The 23125-nt window shown below is 42.9% G+C and overlaps 1 protein-coding gene across 1 annotated transcript; it reads right to left on the reverse strand.

Moving 5' to 3' along the window:
- Positions 1–21687: 21687 nt before the first annotated feature.
- LOC132215469 (small ribosomal subunit protein eS12-like) lies at positions 21688–22206 on the reverse strand. Its single transcript, XM_059663708.1, has one exon. It carries the CDS (start codon positions 22126–22128, stop codon positions 21730–21732), a length of 399 nt encoding a protein of 132 aa, XP_059519691.1. The 5' UTR covers positions 22129–22206; the 3' UTR covers positions 21688–21729.
- Between the last annotated feature and the right edge of the window lie 919 nt (positions 22207–23125).

Raw genomic sequence — 23125 nt, forward strand, 5'->3', positions numbered from 1 at the left:
GGAAGGCTGAGTCGGTACCAAGTGGAAGACTGTTCTGCAGCTAGGATAGTGTAGAAGTTATGCTTTCACATGTGCAAAAACCAATAACCAAAAAGAAACCTGAGGGAGTAGAGTGAGGTTGCTGTATCAGTTACCTATTGCCACAATGATGTTGTGTAACAAGCAACCCTAAAGCTGCCAGTGCCACACAATAATAAGCATTGACCGCTCACCAGCCTGGGAGCAGCTACTCTAGGTCGAGGTCTAGGCTGCTCTGCTGATCATGGCTGGGCTTGATCAGACATACAGGGCCGGCTGGCTAGAGGCTCATGTAGAATGGCCTCAGCTAGGACAACTGGAATGGCTGAGCTTGGTGCCATTTGTCACACCCACTAACCTGGACATATCATCATGGCAATGACAGAGACACAAGAATAAGCAAACTTGATTGTGCAAAATGCTTTCAAGCCCTGTCAGGGTGGCTCTGTTCATTGGAGCGTCATCTCATGCACCAAAAGGTTGTAGGCCATTTGTGGGGTAGGCTGGACTCCTCCCTCTACCCAGACTGAGAAAGGTGATCTGTGTCCTGGGCCTCTACGTCCCTCAGCTTCCTGTCCTAGCAATGAGCTGAGAGTCCCACTGCTCCTGCCACTGGCCTGCTCTGGTCAGCAGGTTCTGCTGCTACAGATTACCTCCATGGGAACCTGAGGCCGAGGAACACTCTGACCTGGTCCCTCCCTCCTCTCAACACCAACTTCTCTCTCCACTCTCCACACATTTCTTGCACTTTCACATCTCCAGGGCTTTGTCCATGCTACGGTGCAGTATTATTAACTACGGTGAACTATATAGAGAGCTAATACTTCTCTATAACTTAGTGTGTTCCAGGCACTGTTCTAAGTGCTTTCACACATATTTACTCAAGAATTTATCTCAATAGTCATACATGTAGATGCTATTCTCATCCCCATTTCATAGATGGGTACACTGAGCCAACACAGGGGAAGAGATTCACAGTAGCAGGTCAGGTCTCAGCCCCATAGGCGAGTGAGAACTGGCCTGGGAGTGAGTCCCTAGTCCCACGCCCACCTCACTCAGAAAGCGAAGGATGGGCTCCCTCTAATGAAGCAGGTCAGGAGCCTAAGAGGAAAGCAGACCCAGGAGAGGAGCTGAACATGCACAGGAAGGAAAATACAGGAAGTGCTTTGAGAGAGAGCTAAACTAATACCACACGGAGAAATCATTCTTCACTTCTCAAATTGGTAAAAACCAAAACAATCCAATAAAATCCTGTGTTAAGAGGTGGAAGGCATGGTAATCGCTCAGACATCATAGTGGGAGGTCCTGGGGAAGATACTATCGATATTACAAATGCTTGAACCCTTTGGCTAACAACCGCACTTCTGGGAATTTATCCCACAGGCGTGTTGAAGCCACAGACTGAGTACAATGTATGCTCAAGGTTATTTATTACAGCACTGTTGTTAGTAGCACAAGTTTAAACAGTTAGGTCCCAAACAGAGAACTGGTTAAGTCAATTTGCTTTATTTATATGCTGGCATACTTGTAGCCACAAAAACATAATAAGGAAGCTCTTTACATGCTGATATGGAAATATCTACAAGATATATATTAAAGTAAAAGGCAAGATGTCTAGACATGACACCAAAGGCATGATCCATAAAAAGAAAAAAAATGGGTAAGTTGGATCTCATCAAAATTAAAAATGTTTGCTGTATGCCCTGGTTGGCTCAGTGGGTTGGAGCATTTTCCCGTACACCAAAAGGTTTCAGGTTCGATTCCCAGCTAGAGTATGTACGAAGGCAACAAATTGATAGTTCTCTCTCACATCGATGATTCCCTCTCTCCTCCTCCCCCTTCCTCTCTCTCTAAAATCAATAAGCATATCCTTGGGGTGAAGATTTTTAAAAAAGAATATATAAAGAATACTCTAAACTCAATAGTAAGAAAACAAAATAATAATTTGAAAATGGGCAAAAAATTTGAACGGATAGTTCACCAAAAATGATATGTAAATGGAAAATGCAAAATAAAGCTCTGGAGAAATAGCATTACAAACCTATTAAATTGCCTGGCCCAGTAGATCAATTGGTTACAGTGTCATCCCAATACACCAAGGTTGCAGGTTCAATCCCTGGTCAGGGTACATACAAGAATCAACCAATTAATACATAAATAAGTAGAAAAACAAATCAATGTTTCTCTCTCTCCTTCCCTCTCTCTCTAAATTTTTTTTAAAGGCTAAAATAAAAATTACTAACACAATCAAGGGCTGATAAGGACCCCGAGCAACCAGAACTGGTGGGAATGTAAAATGGTACAGCCATTCTGGAAAATGGTTTGGCAGTTTCTTATCCAGTTAAGCATACTACTCAGCAATTGTACTTCTGGGTATTTAGCTTAGGAAAATGAAGACTTAGGTTCATATAAAAATCTGTATGGGGGGGGGGCGGTAAAGAGATCAACTGAAGGACTTGTATGCATGCATATAAGCATAACCAATGGACCCAAGACACTGGGGGGTAGGGGAGGCTGGGGGAAGGTCGGGGGGGGGGGAGGAGGAGACATGTGTACTACTCTTTGTAATACTTTAAGCAATAAAACAAAATTTTTTTTAAAAAATCTGTATATAGACATTCATAGCAGCTTGAATTGTAATTGCCCCAAACTGGAACCAACCCAACTGTTCTTAACAGGTGAATGGATAAACTGTGATGTGTCCATTAAATGGAACACTACAAAGCAATAAAAATGAATGAACTGCCGATAAACACAAGACATTGAATTTATCTCAAGGGCACTATGCTGAGAGAAAAAAAAAATGCCAATCTCAAAAGGTTACCTGCTGTATGATTCCATTTATATAACACTGTCAAAGTGGCATGGTTATAGTGATGGAGAACAATTCATTAGTTGTTAGGGGATAGGATTGGGGAAGTGAGTAACTATAAAGTGTTCACATGAGGGCGTTGCTTTGTGGTGATTGGAACAGTTCTATATCCTGATGGTTACAAAATCCATCCATGTGATAAAATTTCATAGAACTATGCACCAGAAAACAAAACAATGATTGCGTGGAAAAACTGGTGAAATCCAAATAAGGTTTGATTTCGGGTTAATAATATTATAACCATGTCAATTTCCTGGTTTTGACAATGCGCTGTGGATTATGTAAGATGTTATCACTGGGGGGAACTGGGGGAAGCTGGGTGAAAGGTCCACGGGAACTCTGTACTATTTTTGCAACTTCTGTGAGTCTTGAGCTATTTCAAAATAAAAAAATTTTAAAGTAGCAATGATTTGGGGCTGCTTGGCTTAATTTGTTTGTTTTTGCTGTTGTAAAAAATAATAATAGGAAATAATAATAATGCAAGGGGAAGAATGTGTGTAAAGAGAGTCCCATTTGTGTGGAATGAAAATGCAGGAGTAATTCCCGTATATGACAGAATACTTCTGGAAACATACACAAGGGACTGGAACTAGTGGAGCCATGGGAGGAGACAAGATGGCAGGGGCACAGGGGTGAACAAAAGAGAAAAAAACCTGATTTTTCTGTTTTTCTCTTGAGACTTCTAAATTTTATACTGTGGACATGTATCACCTTTTAAAACTTTTAATTTAACTGGCTGTGGGAGAAGAGAAGAGCTATCTGTTTGGCTCAGAGATCCTCAACGGGCCAGAAGGGAGAGGGATAGTGTCCTAGGCACGGAGATTTTATTGGGAAGACAAAATTTTGCTAAGCTTAAGGGAGGCTAGAAACACAAAAGAATAATTGATGTGACAGGGAGGGTGTCAAGCTCCAGTTGGTAGGGACCAGGAAACAATGCCTCCTTTGTCTCCATGACGACAATAACTAGCAAGAATAATAATCACAGTCACCACCACAGGGGACACTTACCTAGCCACTCAACTAATCACTTCTCAGGGACCATCTCACATAACTCTCTAAACAACATCATTGCATACAAAAGAAAACCAAGGCATGGAAGTGCAGTAACTTGCCCAAGGTCCCACACAGAGTTTGCAGTAGTGGAACACCAGGGACCTCCTGCGGGAGCTACACTGGTCTCCACCTCGGATCCCCCGGCCAGAATCCCACACAGCAGATACTGGGGTGTGGAGGAAGACGGCTCCCAGCCTGGAACACCAGTGCCACTCCCACCCAGGCTGGTGGAGAGAATGGAGGGGATGGAGTCAGGCAAGCAGCACACTTAGATACTGGACTATCTCATGGATCTTGCTGGGGAAGGGCAGGCAGAAAACAAACATGCCACACAAGGTGTGGAAATTGTGAAAGAGGTTGGGAGCGGCCTGACCTGGAGCAGGGGAGGCCTCCAGGGTGGCTGGTCAGATAGGCATGGTCAGATAGGCATGGGCAGAGTCCCAGCTCTGGCCCTGGTAGGTGATTCTCTCCTCACGTCCTCCCTTCCCTTCTCTCAGATGGGGCATAATAGTGCCCTTCTCCCAGAGTCCACTGTGAGGCCCACCTGGCATAGGCAGGGGATGCCTCATCAACAGTAGCTCCAGACAGCCAGCATCCTCAACCGGGGAACAGCCTAAATGTCCTTCAACAGGTGAAAGAGTAATTTGTAGCAGACCCATTCGTGGAATATTATATAGCAATAAATAAAACCAAATTACAGTTACATGCAATAATCTCCAAGAGTGACGAACAAAAGAAGCCAGGAATAAGAAGGAGCACATGCTGTGATATTCCATTTATATAGAACTTAAAAATAGGTAAAACTAATCTATGTTGTTAGAAGTTAGGATCCTTGTGACTTCTGGGGAAGAGGGAAGGGAAAGTGACAGGCAGGAGGAAGGAAGGGGTGGGACCTTCAGGCACATAGGTGCGCTCACTTTGTGACAATCCATAAGCTGTATCCTTGTGTTCCATGCATTTTTCTGTATGTAGGTTCTACCTTAATAGAAGGTTTATTAAAAAAAAAAAAAAAAAAACTAAAGGAAGGCAACCTACAGAACAGGAGAAATCATTTACAAATCACATATGTGGCAAGGTTTTAATAACCAAAATATATAAAGAATTCCTACAGTTCAACAACAATGAAAAACCAAACAACTAGATTAAAAACTGGACAAAGGACTTGAATAGACAGTTCTCCAAAGGAGGTATGCAAATAGCCAAGAAGTATATGAAAAAATGCTCAAAATCACTAATCATTAGGAAAATGCATACCAAAACCACAATGAGATACCACCTCACACCCATTAGGATGGTTAATTTTGTTTTTTTAATCAATAACAAGTGTCGGTGGAGAAATTGGAACCCTTGGGCCCTGTTGGTAGGAATGTAAAATGGTGCAGCTGCTGTGGAAAACAGGGTGAATGTTTCTCAAAAAATTAAAAATAGAACCACCATGTGATCCAGCAATTCCACTTGTGGGTATATACTCAAAAGACTTGACAGCAGCGTCTCGAAGGGCTATTTGTACACCCACGTTCAGAGCAGCACTATTCACAATAGCCAAGAGGTGGAAGCAGCCCAAGTGTCTGTCCACATTTTTTTCCTAGTGATGAATAGGTAAACAAAATGTGGTCTGTGCATCCAGTGGAATATTATTCAGCCTATAAAAGAAAGGAAATTCTGATACACGCTATCACATGGATGAACCTGGAGGACATTATGTTCAGTGAAATAAGCCAATTACAAAAGGACACATACTGTATGATTCCACTTATAGAAGATACTTAGAGCAGTCAGATTCATAGAGAGAGAAAATAGAATGGCGGTTGCCGGGGGCAGGAGGGGAGGGGAATGGGGCGTTGTGTTTGATGGGTACAGTTTCACTTTGGGATGATGAAAAAGCTGTGGGTGGATGGTGGTGGTAGTTGCACAATGTGAATGTACTTTTTTTTTTTTTAAATATATTTTATTGATTTTTTACAGAGAGGTAGGGAGAGAGATAGAGAGTTAGAAACATCGATGGGAGAGAAACATCAATCAGCCGCCTCCCGCACATCTCCCACTGGGGATGTGCCCGCAACCCAGGCACATGCCCTCGACCGAAATCGAACCTGGGACCCTTCAGTCCGCAGGCCGACGCTCCATCCACCGAGCCAAACCGGCCCCGGCGTGAATGTACTTAATGCCACTAACTGTACACTTAAAAATGGTGAAGGTGGTAAATTTTGTTATGTGTGTTTAAAAAAACAAAAGGAAGGCAACCTACAAAATCGGAGAAAAAAAATCAATAACAGTTAAAAACCAACAAACAAAAGCAAGGAATGTGGCCTGGCCTCCGACTGGATGGGCAGTGGAACCTGAGATCAGACCTCACCCAGCAACCAGGGCCGTGTCTGTTGAGGGTGTGGTGACAGGCAGGCCACCCCTCGGATATGAAGATGCCGATATTCTCAGGACTTCATGAGAGGCCATTGTGGGGACACATGGGCTGTGGCTTTCTCAGGCATAGCTCCCTCTGGGAAGATCATCAGTGGGGGAGCCCAGCCTCAGAGCCACAGCCCCCAGGCCAGGGGAAGCCTACTATTCCTTGTGGCCCCCACCAATGCCTGGCAAAGAGCTGAAGGAGCCTTAAACGCGACAACGAGCTGAAGCAATTCTCCTCTGTCCTCACAGCTTTCAGATGAGGTCCGTTGAAGGTGCTACCCCACCTCTCAAACACCCAGCAGCCCTTGCAGTCTTTCTGGTCACTTCTGGGGTCATCAAAGGTCTTGTTTTAGACATAAAGAAGTCCAGCCTGGTCCAAATTAAATCAACATTTAGATTTTGTAGCCAAATTGAGACCTGCACCGCCACCCAGCCGAGGTGGAATGGTGAGTCCCACAGCCAATCCTGGTTCCCCCTGGGTGGGGAGTGCACAGAGGGGCAGAAAGATGCCCCCAGACAGTGCTATTGTCACCTAGCATCCAGCCCTCTCTGGGGCAGCTGCCTCCACATAGGTGCTCACTAGGGAGGGCAGGTGGGAGGGCGTGGGGAGCACTGAAGTGAAGGAGGCTCTTCAGGAGGACAGGACAGTCCTCTAGTTCCTCCTGCTCCTCCCCTGCACCCTCTGAGTGGCCTGGCTTCAGGTCCAGATGCCACTAATGACCAATGGTGAGCCTTGAACCCAAACTCTCCAGCCTTGGCCTCTTCATCTGCATAATGAGGATGGTCAGAGCCCAGCCTCTCAGCTGTCATGAGGACAGGCCTGTGTCTCGTGCTTTATTTAGGGGGTAAGCTCTGGGCCAGAATTTTTGAAATTGAAAAGTTCCATGGCTGCATGGTCTGGAGTAGTTTAACCTCTCTGTGTCTCAGCCTGCTCATATGTACAATGGGGGCAAATATAGGACAGACCTGGTAGAATTGTTGAGAGGATAAAGTTAATTAACATGCATAAGACTCTCACGGGGCCCTGGCTGGTGTTAAGTCTCAACAGATGTGAGCTATTACTGTTTTGAAGCAAGGGAGGGGATTTCGAAGGCTCGTGGCCCTGGCCAGAGCTTATATTCGGATGTTTGCAGCACTTTGAGTATGAATACTCTTCTACCCACTCCCCCAACTTCCGAGGCTAAGGACTGTAGGCAGCCTGGTGCCAAGGGGTCTGTCATGTGTGAGACCTCAGGGCCTTCACTGGTTGTCCCCAGCTTCCTCAGGCCTGGCTCCCAGAACTCCCAGGCAGCCAAAGTCCATCTGACCCAAGCTCTGCCTGGCCAAGCCTTCCCAGGGAAGGATTCAGACATTGGTGGCGATCCAGAGCCTGGGCTGAGTAGGAGGAAATGTGGTCGGGTGGCTGGAAGGCTTGGGGGGCCGAATCAATGCAAAGGCAGCCCTCTCCTCTCCACTACGGAAAGCCCCAGCTCCACTAATCTCCCCTACGTTTCCTGGGGCAAGCTACGGGGCCTCTCTGACCTCAGGCTCTTCATCTGTCAGAGGTCTGTTGTGGGGATGCAATGACATAAGCATCTATCAGTTGCTCAATACATAATGGCTGCAATTGTTATTTTTACTATTATCTCATTGATGGGGGTGGCTGTCTAGGGCATAGAGGTTAAAAGCGTGCCAGAGCCCAGAAAAAAACAAGAACTGTGGCTGTCCCCCTGCACACACTTTGCAAATGAGAAATCCAAAACCCAAAGTCTCACAGCAATTAGGCAAGGGAGCCAGGGGGACCACACAGGCATTCAGGCTCCTCACACCACGGAGCCAACATTGTCACAGAGGTGACTTCTTGCACGGCCTTGGGAGGGAATGTGCAGAGGAAAGAGGGGCCCCATGACTTGGATGTGGGTAGAAGGAAGGGAGACTCCCTGGGGTCACACGAACATAATCATCCCCCTCCCCACCCATATATGTCTCTCTCTCTTAGTAGTCACAGTGGGAAACTGTATTAGCTATTCAGTTCTAGGATTGGAAGAAGTAATGCGGAGCCAACACGTGCAAGACAGAACGGGGACACAAATGCACCATCCAAAGGTGACTCAGAGAACTGGAAGAGCCTTAGGCATTGACCTCAATCCCTCATTTACAAATTCTGCTCATTTTATTATGGAGTATTTCCAACATACAGAAAAGTACAGAAAATAATGCAACAAGTGCCTGTGGATTCCTCACCCAGCACTGTTCAGTTCTAACATGCTGCTGCTCCCCTCACCCCTTCTCAAGGCTCATAGTAGAAATACAGCAGGAGCCCCAGGAACCCTCCCTGGTTGCATTTCTCTTCCAGGGAAATCGCTCCCTGGATCTGGAATGTGTCCTTCCCATATTTGTTTTCACACATACATCTGCATCCGTAAACATGACTGGTTTTTGCTTGTTTTCAAACTTGATATAAATGGGACTTTACTGTATGAGTCACTTGCAACTTTTTTTTTTAATGCAACATCAGTTAGTGAGGTTGCTCCACATGGCTCCGCAGAGCTCTAATCCGTTCACAGACAGTCTACAAAGAAACCTTGATTCATTAAACCCCTTTCCCGTTGATGTTGAAACCGCTAGGCTGTTTCTAACTGCTTGCCCTCACAATTCAGCTGTCCTGGGTGCAAACATGGGCCGAGGGGTGCAATGACTGGGGTGCAGGATCTGAGCATCATGGCTTCCCCAGATGGCACCTGACTGCTTTCTAAGGTGGGGATGCCACTTCTCGGTCCCACAGTTGCACGTCAGGTACGGCACCATCCACATTCACACTAGCGCTCGGTGGCACACCACACCTTCCTTCTTCAGTAAGGAAACTGAGGTCCAGGGAGGAAAAGGACCTGAGATCCTCGAGCCAGTGCCTGAGGGAGCCAGGACTCCATGTTCCAGTTGTTTATTGCTATGAAACAAACAACCCCAATACTTAGTCGCTTTTAAAAGGAGTTATTTGTTTTGCTCATTAATATGCAGTTCAGACAAGACTTAGAAGGCAAGACTGGTCTCTGTTCCATGTAGTGTCAGCTGGGGTCGCTTGACGGGGGCGCCTGGAAGATCCATTTCCAAGATGACTTACAGATGCCAAGTTGGTGCTGGCTGTTGCAGGGTGCTCGGCTGGGGCTGAGGGTATGGTCTGGGTTCTTCTCTGCAGGGCCTCTTCATGAGCTGCTCGGGTTTCCTCAGGGCAGACTGGCTGGGTCCCAATAGCCTGTGTCCCAGAAACTGGCAGTGTCGCTTCTGCTGTATATTGGCGAAGCAACCACAGGGTCCGAATCCAAGTGGAAGGAGGGTCTGTGTTATGTCCTGCATTTTGACGGAAGGAGTGTCAAAAAATCTGCAAGTCGTGTTTTAAACACACTTGATTTCTTCAGCAAGCCTTCAATATGTAGAGGTCAAGACGCTTTAACAGGCAGCAGATAAATAAATGAATGGCAATGCTGCCATCATGGCTGCCAAAAACTACATTGTCATCGGCGACTACACCAACCACAGCACGCTCAACAAGGACCTGAAGCAGAGGCTCCAAAGTATTGGCTCAAGGGCCAGATCTGTCCATGTGCTTTACTTGGCCTGAAAGGAGAAGTTTTTATGTAAAAATAATTATCAATATTTTAAGTTGGTAGACTTTACTTCAAAAATCCAGATTTCCAGAAAAAAACACACACGGAAGATTTGGCAACGTGGAGCTCTCATTCCCAGGTAGCTTCTCTGACTCAGCGGAGGAGTGACCACTCAGGTAAATCCTCTGGTTTTCTGCGATCCCCAGCATTTGGAACTGGCTCCTGGGGACCCTTGAGTTGGCAAAGTCTGGGTCACTAATTCTAAGACATTAGAAGGGCATTGGGATACTCATTCCACAGGGTTTATGAGTGAACACAAATAAGGGGTGCTGACATAGCTCTAGGGGTGGGGGGTGTAACCCTAGGAGGCTCCCCAGAGGAGGGAGCACCTGAGTCATGAAAGATGGGAAGGATTTGTAAATGTTCAGGATTCTAGAAGCTAGTGCGTTTGATTTCCAACTGGACATCTGGACATTGAGATTAGGAAGGACACAACAGCAAGGAGTTTTCCCTGGGTATCCAACCTCTATAATCCCAAATCCAATCTCCTCATTCCTACGTGGGAATGAAGAGCAAAAATTCAGGCTCTATGTAGGTAGTGACTTAAATGAAGGACACCCTAGATGCCACACCCTCCAGACACTGTCCTCATTGGCTGACCATTCTGCCTCAAATGCTAGCATCAGCACCACCCTGTACATTGCAACATTCTATAGGAGGCACATGTTACTTGCGAAGGAGGACATGTTTACAGACATTGCTCATCTGCCCAGTAATATGAGTATGAATTAATTAACCCCTCAGATTTGCCAGCACAGAGAAGGGGCTCCTGGGAAGGAGACAGGCAGAGTAAGTGTTGGTAAAGAGAAAAGAGAGCTCATAGGAGGCTGCTTGGGAGGGAGGGGGCACAGTTGGAAGCCCTGAGCTTCATGCAGTAGAGGGAGATCTAAGGTCACCAGGGGAAGAGGAGACAGAGGTGGATGTAAGAAGGTAAAGCCTCAAGGGTGGCCATGCAGCTGGGCTTCTGCAAGTCCCTCAGTCTTTCTTTTGAGACTCTAATTTCTTCCTCTGCCGAAGAAGGGACCTAAAGCAAACCTGTCACACTACAGTCCTAGGAGTCTCATATCCCCTCAGTCTAATCTTCCAAGATGCCACGACCCCATGTTCTCATAGATTCTTAAGAGTTTTAAGACTACTTTATTAGGCCTGGCTGGTTTGGCTCAGTGGATAGAAGGGTGCTGGGTTTGATTTGGGTCAAGGGCACATGCCTGGGCTGTGGGTTCCATCCCAGTGTGGGGCATGCAGGAGGCAGCCAATCAATGATTCTCTCTCATCATTGATGTTTCTCTCTCCCTCTCCCTCTCCCTTTCTCTCTGAAATCAATAAAAATATATTTTTAAAAGATTATTTTATTAAATACTGTCTTTCCATGGTATTTTTGAAAATGCAACCAAAGATATTATGGTTCAATATGCTCAATTAATATTTGACAAAGGAGGCAAGAACATACAATGGAGCCAAGATAGTCTCTTCAATAAATGGTGTTGGGAAAATTGGACAGATATATGCAAGAAAATGAAACTAGACCACCAACTTACACCATACACAAAAATAAACTCAAAATGGATAAAGGACTTAAATGTACGACAGGATACCATAAAAATTCTAGAAGAATCCAAAGGCAAGAAAATCTCAGACATATGCCGAAGCAATTTCTTCACTGATACAGCTCCTAGGGCACTTGAAACTAAAGAAAAAATGAACAAATGGGACTACATCAAAATAAAAAGCTTCTGCACAGCAAAAGAAACCATCAACAAAACAACGAGAAAACCCACTGTGTGGGAAAACATATTTGCCAATGACATATCTGATAAGGGCCTAATCTCCAAAATTTATAAGGAACTCATACAACTTAACAAAAGGAAGATAAACAATCCAATCAAAAAATGGGCAAAGGACCTAAATAGACACCTTTCAAAAGAGGACATTCAGAAAGCCAAGAGACATATGAAAACATGCTCAAAGTCACTAATCATCCGAGAGATGCAAATCAAAACAGCAATGAGGTACCATCTCACACCTGTCAGACTGGCTATCATCAACAAATCAACAAACGACAAGTGCTGGAGAGGATGTGGAGAAAAAGGAACACTTGTGCACTGCTGGTGGGAATGCAGACTGGTGCAGCCACTATGGAAGACAGTATGGAGTTTCCTTAAAAAACTGAAAATGGAACTCCCATTTGACCCTGTGATCCCACTTCTAGGAATATATCCCAAGAAACCAGAAACACCAATCAGAAAGGATATATCCACCCCTATGTTCATAGCAGCACAATTCACCATAGCTAAGATCTGGAAACAGCCTAAGTGTCCATCAGTAGATGAATGGATTAGAAAACTGTGGTACATCTACACGATGGAATACTATGCTGCTGTAAAAAGGAAGGAACTCTTACCATTTGCAACGTCATGGATGGAACTGGAGAGCATTATGCTAAGTGAAATAAGCCAGTCAATAAAGGAAAAATACCACATGATCTCACTCATTCATGGACAATAGAGACCATTATAAACTTTTGAACAATAATAGATACAGAGGCAGAGCTGCCTCAAACAGATTGTCAAACTGCAGCGGGAAGGCCGGGGAGGGTTGGGGGGCAGGAGGTAGGGGGGTAAGAGATCAACTAAAGGACTTGTATGCATGCATATAAGCATAACCAATGGACATAAGACACTGGGTGATAGGGGAGGCTAGGGGACTGTCTAGGGCGGGGGGATAAAATGGATACATATGTAATACCCTTTGTAATACTTTAAGCAATAAAAAAAAAAAACACAAAAACAAAAAAAAAACACAAAGATATTATGGTTCAAAGGCTACTTCTGGGGCTCCAAGAATCTAAGCTTTGATGTTCTCCAGGGTCTAGGGGTTCATATTCAGCCATTCTAAGGTTTTGTGGATCCATCATACTTTCTCATCTAGAGCCATTATTGGAAGACCATAATTTGCAATGAAGCCAATGATTTATTATCTATGTGCTACCTCTACTATGGTTTTTCTTTAAATTATCATTTTAAATTAAATTTTAAAACTTGTTCTTTTCACTTAACATCATTCTAAATAATAATAGTATTGGAGAAATCGTGGATTTGAAGGATAAACACTATTTTTCTAAAAACATACCAAATAAGTTTTGGTAATATAGGTCCTGGCAACCCCTCAACCATCTCAGGCCCCATTAGCAATTTGAATACATTTGAGAAGCCATTGCCCATGGGGCCAGCCCCCTCATTCCTGAGAGAAGCATGGAAACATCCATTTGCAAGGGTAGGAGCTCTCTGGGCACTGAAAATGTGAGGTCCACTCACCATGGGTCTCTGCGGAAGGCTGCCCTGTCCTGTTCCAGGTAGAAGTCACAGTTGGGAGGCAGGTGCCCTTCTCATGGGTTCCCAGCCCTGAGGCTGGAGTGGCCTGGAACCGCGGGGGGGATACTATGCAATACTGCCATCTAGTGGCGAAAACTCAAGAAACCAAGAGAAGGGGCAGAAAGAGGATGCAGTTCCTGGACTACCAAAGCTAGTGCGGACAAGATAATGGGACACATAACTGAGATACAAAGCAACCTGGCAGCTAGTCAAATGCTAAATGGGCAGCACAGAAACAATTTAAGTGTCCACCTGAGGGATATTGATTAAAACATTATAGTACAGCAAATGAAATAGTATGCAGGCATTGCTAAGGATGCTATGAAGATATATTATTGATATGGAAAAATGCTCAGTTGAGTGGGGAAAATGAGCACTAAGCAGTAACATGCAAGTTGTGTAAAATGTGAGTTTAAACCCACTTTGGCTGTCCATCTATAGAGAAGGTCTGCTACCCTCTGTCTTCCCCATGGCAGTATATATGCCCCACCCACAAGCTATCTCTACCCCACCACTACCCCCACCCCAACCCCTGCTTCTCTCCCTCTCCATGGCCACCACCTTGGGCAGAACCAGCACCATTTCTAGCCTGGGTGACTGAAGTTACCTCCCAAGTTCCAACCTTCCCCTCTGCCTCCTCCACTCCACAGCCAAGAGAGCTCTCCCAAATACCAACCAGATCATGCTGCCTCCCTAATTAAAGTCCTCCAATGGCACCCTGGCCAGGTGGCTCAGTTGGTTGGAGCATCATCCCATACACCAAAGATTGTGGGTTGGATTCCCAGTCAGGGCACATACCTAGGTTACTGGTTCGATCCCCAGTTGGGGTGTGTGTACAGGAGGCAACTGATCAATGTTTCTCTCTCATATCAATGTCTCTCTCTCCTCCTTCTTCTTCTCCTTCTTCTTCTTCTTCCCTCTCTAAAAATCAACAAAAACATATCCTCAGGATTTTTTTTAAATCCTCCAAAGGCTTCCTGTCTTACATAGAATAAAAGCTAATCTCCTCACCTCGAGCATCTGGCCACCTCCTCTCATACTCTGACCATCTCTCACTCCATGCCTGATCCTCTGTCACTTCCTCAACCCCACTGATTCTTTGCTGAAACACTTCTGTCCTATTCCTCTCCTGCCTGATTCCTACTCAAGCTTCGTGCCTGGGCACACCGTCACTTCCCCAGGGAAGCCTCTGTGGGTAATGGGATTTGTATTTTTCTAATTTATCCAAGGCACATGTATAATGTTGATGTGATCAGAAGAGACCAATCTAGTTATGTTAATTTAAAATAAAATCCAATGTATAGACCATTGGCACATGGTGAATTCAAAGAAGGAGGAGGTCTGTGTAAGCTGGAAAGCTGGAGAAGGCTCCCAGGGAGGGTGAGGATTGAAGGAAGGGAAGAATGAAGCCTGGGAAAGAAACCATTTGGAAAGGGAAGCATTTGAAGGTATGAAGGTGGACAGAGGCAGCGGGAGGAGGTGGCACCTGGTGATTTTACCTCCCTGGCACCCTTAATTCTGGTTGCAACAACCTTCTTCCCCTCTCCGTGGGGCTGGTACTCAGTCTGGCTGTGTGGATTGAGCCTGACCAATGGCAACCTTTCCTGGGATTTTTGCCTCATCTGTTGAAAAGGGGTGTTGTCTTTCCACTGAGGTTACCAAGCTGCAAGGATATATGCATGGATCTTCTTTGCCATTGCAAGGGAAGATCTTGCCTTAGAATAAAGCCCATACAGATGAAACCAGAACCAAAGATGAAGTCACATTCCTGATTGACATTTGCACCTGGATTCAGCCACACCTGAAGCCACAATCTCCCTAGACTTTTCAGATCTGTGAACCAGGAAATCCCCCACCTTTTGAGGATTAGGATAGTTTGCCATCCATTTCTGTTACTTGTAACCCAAAGATTCCTAATGTCCACTAGTCTGGCTGGTTCAGAGACTTCCTTTGGGAAACAGTGAGGGAGGACGAGCAGAAATAGCAGAAACAACACATGTTCCGGCCACTCTTTGGAGACAAAGCCTTTATTCCCAAAGTGAACTAAGGCATCTAGTGTGGGAATTGGAGAATTTTAATTTCAGAAATCTGAAACGATAGGCCCTCTCCCCTGACTGTCCACAAGCCACAATCTCTCCCATCTACCCAGAAATCCTCTGAAAGGAGACCCAGGGACAAAAATGGCCCGAGGCAGCTCCTGTTCTTGGCTTCCTGGGGCTCTGAAAAAAACTGTTCTAAGTCTTCCCAGACCACGTTGGGAAGGCCAAGAATCCACAAGACGACTGGGCAGGGGATGAAATGGGTGAGAGTGGGAATCATCTGGTGCGTTTCCCACTGTTCTTTCCCTGTTTGTGCATAGTCCAGCTACTCCTAAGGCCCTTGCTCCCTGGCAGGGAGACACGGTGGGGGTAGAGGAGAGACACAGGCCCACTGGTTCCGGCCCACATCTGGTTCCTCCTAAGAACTGTATGATGACATGAAGAGTCAGTACTTGTGTCAAGAGTCCTCTCCCATGATCCCCAGTGCCTGGCAGAGGATTACATATAAAAGGGACTGGTTTCCATTCAGAAAATGGATTCCAAGTTCTTACGGGCATGAGCAGACCAGGACTCCTAAGATGGGTGATCATCTAAGTGTCACTGCCTTGTCTCTTCAGGGGACTTAACACTCCTGTCCTCTGGTAGCATGTCATCTGGCTCCCCCTAGGGCACAACTTCCTCCGAAACCTCTGGCCTGAGACCATCCACAAACCACTTACTTCCCAGCTTTTGAGAGCTACATCTGTAGATGTGAGCTAAAATCAATAGATACAGAAAGATATTTGTTAAAATTCAACACACGTTTCTGATGAAAACTCTAAGGAAAAAAAGAATATCAAAGAGAACTTCCTTAATTTGATAAAGGGTATCTGCCAAACATACACACACAAACACACACACACACACACACACACACACAGAGAAAGAGAGTGCTAACATCATCATTACTGATGAAATATTAAATACTTTTCTCCTAAGGATAGGAATAAGAAAGGAATGTCCACCACTATGGTATCTATTCAACATTGGGCCTGCTCATTTCAATAAGGCAAGAAATAAAAATTTTAAAAATAAAGATTGGAAAGAAAACATACAAACTGTCATTATTTCAAATGATAATACTGTACATGGAAAAACTCAAAATAATCTACAAACTATTAGAATGAATAAATAAATTTAGAAAGTTTGATGGGTATAATCAACATACAAAAATTGAATTTGTATATACTACCAACAATTTGAAAATGAAAATTTTATTTTATTTTTAAATTTTTTATTGCATTTATTGGGTAACATCTACACTAATAAAAGAGAAACATGCAAATTGGTGTCACTCTGCTACGCCCACCAGCTAATCAGAGTGACTACGCAAATTAACCCAACAAAGATGGCGGTTAATTTGCATACACAGGAGCAGAGTGAAGACTGAAGACTGAAGACTGAAGAGGCTTGGCTTCTCTGCTGCAGCCGCCAAAGGCCTGGGTCCCAGGTACTGGGAGGAAAACCAGTGCCAGCAGCCAGGGGAAGGAAGGCCTATTGTGCGAATCTCTTTGTGCAATGGGCCTCTAGTTAGTTAATAAACTTATATAGGTTTCAGGTGTACAATTCTGTAATATATCATCTGTATACTGTATTGTGTGTTCACCATCCAAAGTCAGGTCTCCTTCCCTCACCATTTATCCCCCCTTTACCCTCCTCTAACTCCCCCGACTCCCCTTTCCCACTGGTAATCACCATACTACTGTTTGTCTATGAGTTGTTGTTTTATGTTTGGTTGGATTTTTGTTTAATCCCTTCACCTTTTTCACCTTTGTTCTTTCTCAAGATTGCCATGGCTACCTCCCTCCCCTCTGACAGCTGCAGTCTGTTCTCTGTATCAGTGTCTGTTTCTATTTTGCTTGTTAGTTTATTTTGTTCATTAGATTCCGCATATAAGTGAAATCATATGGTATTTGTCTTTCTCTGACTGACTTATTTCACTTAGCATAATACTCTCCAGGTCCATCCATGTGGTTGCAAAAGGAAAGGTGTCCTTCTTTTTTATAGTCAAGCAGTATTCCATTGGGTAAATGTACCACTGCTTTTTTTATCCACTCATCTACTGATGGGCACTTGGGCCGCTTCCAGATCTTGACTATTGTAAATAATACTGCAATGAACATAGGGGTGCATATATTCTTTCGAATTTCGGGTTTCTTAGGATATATTCCCAGAAGTGGAATCGCTGGGTCATAAGGCAGTCCCATTTTTTATTTTTTGAGGAAACTCCATACTGTTTTCCACAGGAGATGCACCAACTTGCATTCCCACCAACAGTGCACAAGGGTTCTCTTTTCTCCACACCCTCATCAATACTTATTGTTTGTTGATGTATTGATGACAGTCATTCTGACAGGTGTGAGATAATATCTCAAGATTTTAATTCGCATTTCTTTGATAATTAGTGACATTCAGCACATTTTCATATATCTATTGGCCATCTTATGTCCTCTTTGGAGAAGTATCTATTCAGATTCTTTGCCCATTCTTTAATTGTATTGGGGGTTTTTTGTGTGTGTTGAGTTATAAGGTCTTTATAAATTTGAGATATTAAGCCCTTATCAGATGTATCATTGGTGAATATGTACTCCCATTCAGTGGGTTGTCTTTTCATTTTGTTGTTGATTTCCCTTGCTTGCAAACCCTTTTTAGTTTGATGTAGTCCCATTTATTTATTTTTAATTTGGTTCCCTTGCCCAAAAAGACATATCAGAAAAATAATATTGCTATGAGAAATGTCTAAGATTTTACGCCTGTGTTTCCTCCTGGGATTTTTATGGTGTTGAGACTTACATTTAAGTCTAATCCATTTTGAGTTTGTTCTCGTGTATGGTGTAAAGGTGATCTAGTTTTCTTTCTTCAGTGTCTTATAATCTTCCAAGTAGACATCTTTTACATCCTTGGTTAAATTTATTCCTAGGTATATAATTTTTTATGCAATTATAAATGGGATTGTTTTCTTAGTTTTCCATTCTGGTAGTTAATTATTAGTGTATCAAAATACAACTGATTTCTTGATGTTTATTTTGTATTCTGCTACCTTACTGAATTCATTTTTTAGTTGTAGTAGTTTTCTGATGGAATCTTTAGTGTTCTCTATATACAGTATCACATCATCTGCAAATAATGAGAGTTTTATTTCTTCCTTTCCAATTTAGATGCCTTTTTTTTCCTTCTTGTTTGATTTCTGTGGCTAGTACTTTTAGTACTATGTTTAATAAGAGTCATGAAAGCAGGCATCCCTGTCTTGTTCCTGATCTTAAGAGAAACCCTTTTAGTTTTTGTCCATTGAGTATGATGCTGGCTGTGAGTTTGTCATATGTGGCCTTTATTATGTTGAGGTATGTTCCCTCTATTCCCACTTTGCTGAGAGTTTTTATTATAAATGGGTTCTGGGTTTTATCAAATGCTTTTCTGCATCTATTGATGTGAACACAAATAAGGGGTGCTGATCATGTGATTTTTATCCTTCATTTTATGTGGTGTATCATGTTTATTGATCTGCAGATAATTTTAACAACCTTGCATCCTCAGAATAAAGCCCACTTGATCATGGTGTATAATCTTTTTAATGTATTGCTGGATCCTGTTGGCTAGTATTTTTTTGAGGATTTTAGCATCTATGTTCACCAGGGATATTGGCTTATAATTTTCTTTTTTTGTAGTGTCTTTATCTGGTTTGGAATTACAATAATGTTGGCCTCATAAAATGAACTTGGGAGTCTTCCCTCCTCTTGAATTTTTTGAAACAGTTTGAGGAGGATAAGTGTTAGTTCTTCATTGAATGTTTGGTAAAATTCACCTGTGAAACCATCTGGTCCAGGACTTTTGTTTGTTGGGAGTTTTTTGTTTTTGTTTTTTATCATTGCTTCAATTTCATTAGTTGTAATCAGTCTATTCAGATTTTCTGATTCTTCCTGATTCAGTTTTGAAAGATTGTATATTTCTAGGAATTTATTCATTTCATCCAGATTGTCCAATTTGTTGGCATATAGTTTTTTGTAATATTTTCTTATAATCCTTTGTATTTCTGTGGTATCAAATGTTACTTCTCCTCTTTCATTTCTAATCTAATTTATTTGAGTCCTCTCTCTTTTTGCTTGATGAGTCTGGTTAGAGGTCTGTCAATCTTGTTTATCTTTTCAAAGAACCAGCTCTTGGTTTCATTGATCTTTTGTATTTTTTTAAATCTCAATTCCCAGTCATGTTGTGAGTGCTCAATGGTCACACATGGCTAATGGCTACCCTACAAAGCAGCTCAGGTTTAGAGCATAAAAAGGAACTTTAGAAATCATGCTTTGCAACCTCCTTATATTGCAAATGAGACTTAGAGAGTTACATGATTTCCAAAACATCAAACAGATCATCAGTAGCAGAAACGGGAGTAGAGCACTGAGATGCTAATACTAACACGTATTTTTATTCATTAAATGCTGCTTTTCTTAAGATTGTCAAGCCACTCTTCTACTAAAATGTTCCCACCTAAAAAACAACTAAGAATATGTCAGAATAATCTGGACAGATCTTTTTTTAAGATGCATCAAGACTGGGGTTTCCCCAGTGAGTAAAACCTTCCTTGCAATTTTTGTTTTTTTAACTTTCATTTTTAAAAATTTATCTTTAGCCCTGGCCAGTTTGGCTCAGTAGATAGAACGTCAGCCTGCAGACTGAAGGGTCCTGGGTTCGATTCTGATCAAGGGCACATACTTTGATTGCAGGCTCAATCCCTGGCCTGGTTGGGGCCCATGCAGGAGGCAACCAATTGATGTGTCTCTCTCACATTAATGTTTCTCTCTGTGTGTCTCTCCCCCTCTCTTCCACTCTCTCTAAAAATCAATGGAAAAATATCCTTGAGTGAAGATTAACAAAAATAAGTAAATAATTAATCTTTATTGTTGAAAGTATTACAGATGTCCCCTTTTTTATCCCCATTGACCCCCTCCACCCTATACCTATTCCCCTCCACACACACACTTGGGTTTTGTTTGTTGTTCTTTTTCTAGTACCTTTAAGTATAAAGTTATTTAGTTGAGATTTTTCTTGTTTCTTGAGGGAGGCCTGTAATGCTATGAATTCCCCTCTCAGGACTGCTTTCACTGTGTCCCACAAATTTTGGATTGTTGTGTTCTCATTTTCATTTGTTTCAAGGTATCTTTTGTTTGTTTTTGTTTGTTTGTTTGTTTGTGGTTTTTAAATATATATTTTTTATTGATTTTTTTACAGAGAGGAAGGGAGAAACATCAATCAGCTGCCTCCTGCACACCTCCTACTGGGGATGAGCCCGCAACCAAGGTACATGCCCTTGACCAGAACCGAACCTGGGACCCTTCAGTCCACAGGCTGACACTCTATCCACTGAGCCAAACCAGTTAGGGCTCAAGGTAACTTTTGATTTCTTCCTTGATCTCATTGGTAACCCATTCATTGTTTAGTAACATGTTATTTAGCCTCCACGTCTTTGTGTGTTTTTCAGTTTTATTCTTCTGATTGATTTCTAGCTTCATATCATTATGGTCAGAGAAGAAGTTTGATATGATTTCAATCTTTTTAAACTTATTGAGACTTGTTTTTTGTCCTAACATGTTGTCTATCCTAGAAAACGTTCCATGTGCACTTGAAAAGAATGTATATTCTACTGCTTTGGGGTGGGGTGAAATGCTCTGAATACATCAGTTAAATCCACCTGATCTAGTGTGTCATTTATTCTGCTATTTCCTTGTTGATTTTCCGTCTGGAAAATCTATCATTTATGTCAATGGAGTGTTACATATGTCTACTATGACTGTATTACTGTCAATTTCTCCCTTTATGTCCACTGAGATTTGCTTTATATATTTAGGTGCTCCTATATTGGGTGCATAAATGTTTACAAGGTTTATATCCTCTTGTTGGATTGCTCTGAAACTTTTAAATTTCATTTAAATGTTATCAAAAATCATTATGTACTTATGAATAAGTCTGATGAAAGAGATGCACGATCTATATGCTAAAAACTACAAAACACTGTAAATTGAGAATGAATGCATATTTATTTATTAACCAACTCAATAATATTGAGATAATAATTTGTATACTCAATGCAGACCCAATCAATATTCCAGCAAGTACTTTTGAGGAAATTGGCATGCTGATTTTAAAATTTATATGAACATTCAAAAGGCCTAAAATACGGAGTGGGTCAAAAGTAGGTTTATAGTTGTGAGTATATGAAACACAGAGTTTATTTTTATATGATTATGTATTAATTCTTTTTTTTTTTTTGATAAACAAAAGCCAAGTTTATTTGTTCATTTCTTGCATTTGAAGTATTCCTCGATGACATCCTTTGCCTGAGACTCTTTGCCATAGTCCTTAACCACCACGCAACTGCAACCAACCACTTTACGGGGTTTTCCCTCTCTGTCGATTTTACAGAGGCCTACCCATTCCCCTAGTTTCTTGTTGTCGTCAACCTTAATTAGGTTGATTTGGTGTTCAGCACAAAGAGCCTCCACCAACTTGATGTACATAGGCTCATCACAGTTGGATGCAAGTACACAAAGGTGGGCTTGGCGCTTGTCTAAGGCTTTGGCAGCTTCGCGAATTCCACGCGCGAGGCCATCGTGGATGAGGGCGGTCTTCAGCACCTCTTGCAAAGCAGTATTAACGTCCATTACACCTCCAGCAGCAATGCCTTCCTCGGCCATGGCGGTGGGTTATGGGTGGAGCCGAATCTTGAACGCACCCAAGCCTCCGCCTCCGCGCAACTCCGCGGCGGCAGGGAAAGAGTGATTATGTATTAATTCTTGTTTTATTTTTCATATGAACAGCTTTGGACCCACTCTGTGGGCAAGGCAATCTTTAAAAAAGAACAAAGCTGGAGGACTTGCACTACCAGATATCAAAAGTATTTTGATAAATCTGCAGTAAGACAGTGTAGTCAAGCATAATAATAGTCAAATAAACCAGAATAAGGAGCCCAGAAGGAGACCAACACATATTCAATCACCTGATTTACAATAATGATGCAATTCAGTGGGGAAAGTTGGTAATTAGAGTAAATGGCATTAGCTGAATAGGATGTCTATGGGGGAGGGGGAGGAATGAACCTACCTCATACCATACACAAATATTAATTTGAGATGAATCATAGACTAAAGTAAAAAGATAAATCTTCTAGAAAAATACCCAGGGGTAGGCAAAATTTTTCCTAAATAAAACAAGTTGAGAGAAGATTTTGCAGTACATCAAAGAAAAATAACTCATATCCAGAATATATAAAGAACTTTTATAAATTAATAGGAAAAAAAGATAAATATCCCAATTTTAAAGATGGGCAGAAGACTTGCAGAGGCATTTGCACAAAAGAGGACATCCAAACAGCCAATAAGTACAGAAGCATCTTGAGTCATTACAGCAATGCTGACATAAATCTCAATAGGATACTATCACCACCACCCCGCCCCACATTCAATGGCTGGTGGACTCTGAGAGCTCTCCCTTCAAGGGAAGGCTTCTGGCCAGCTACAGGGAGTGCCATAGCTCCTTAAACGTCTGCCCTGCCAGAGGCCATGGCCCTTCCAGTGCAGTCCACATCTGGGGACTGAGGGAGGCAGGGTTTGGAGGTACGTTGGTTCCCACTGAAGATGGGCAGCACTCATCCCAGGGCTCCCTGCTGGGCTGTCTGGGCCTTCAGGAGCCTGC

This window comes from Myotis daubentonii, chromosome 14 (genome assembly GCF_963259705.1).
Source record: "Myotis daubentonii chromosome 14, mMyoDau2.1, whole genome shotgun sequence".
Taxonomy (NCBI): domain Eukaryota; kingdom Metazoa; phylum Chordata; class Mammalia; order Chiroptera; family Vespertilionidae; genus Myotis; species Myotis daubentonii.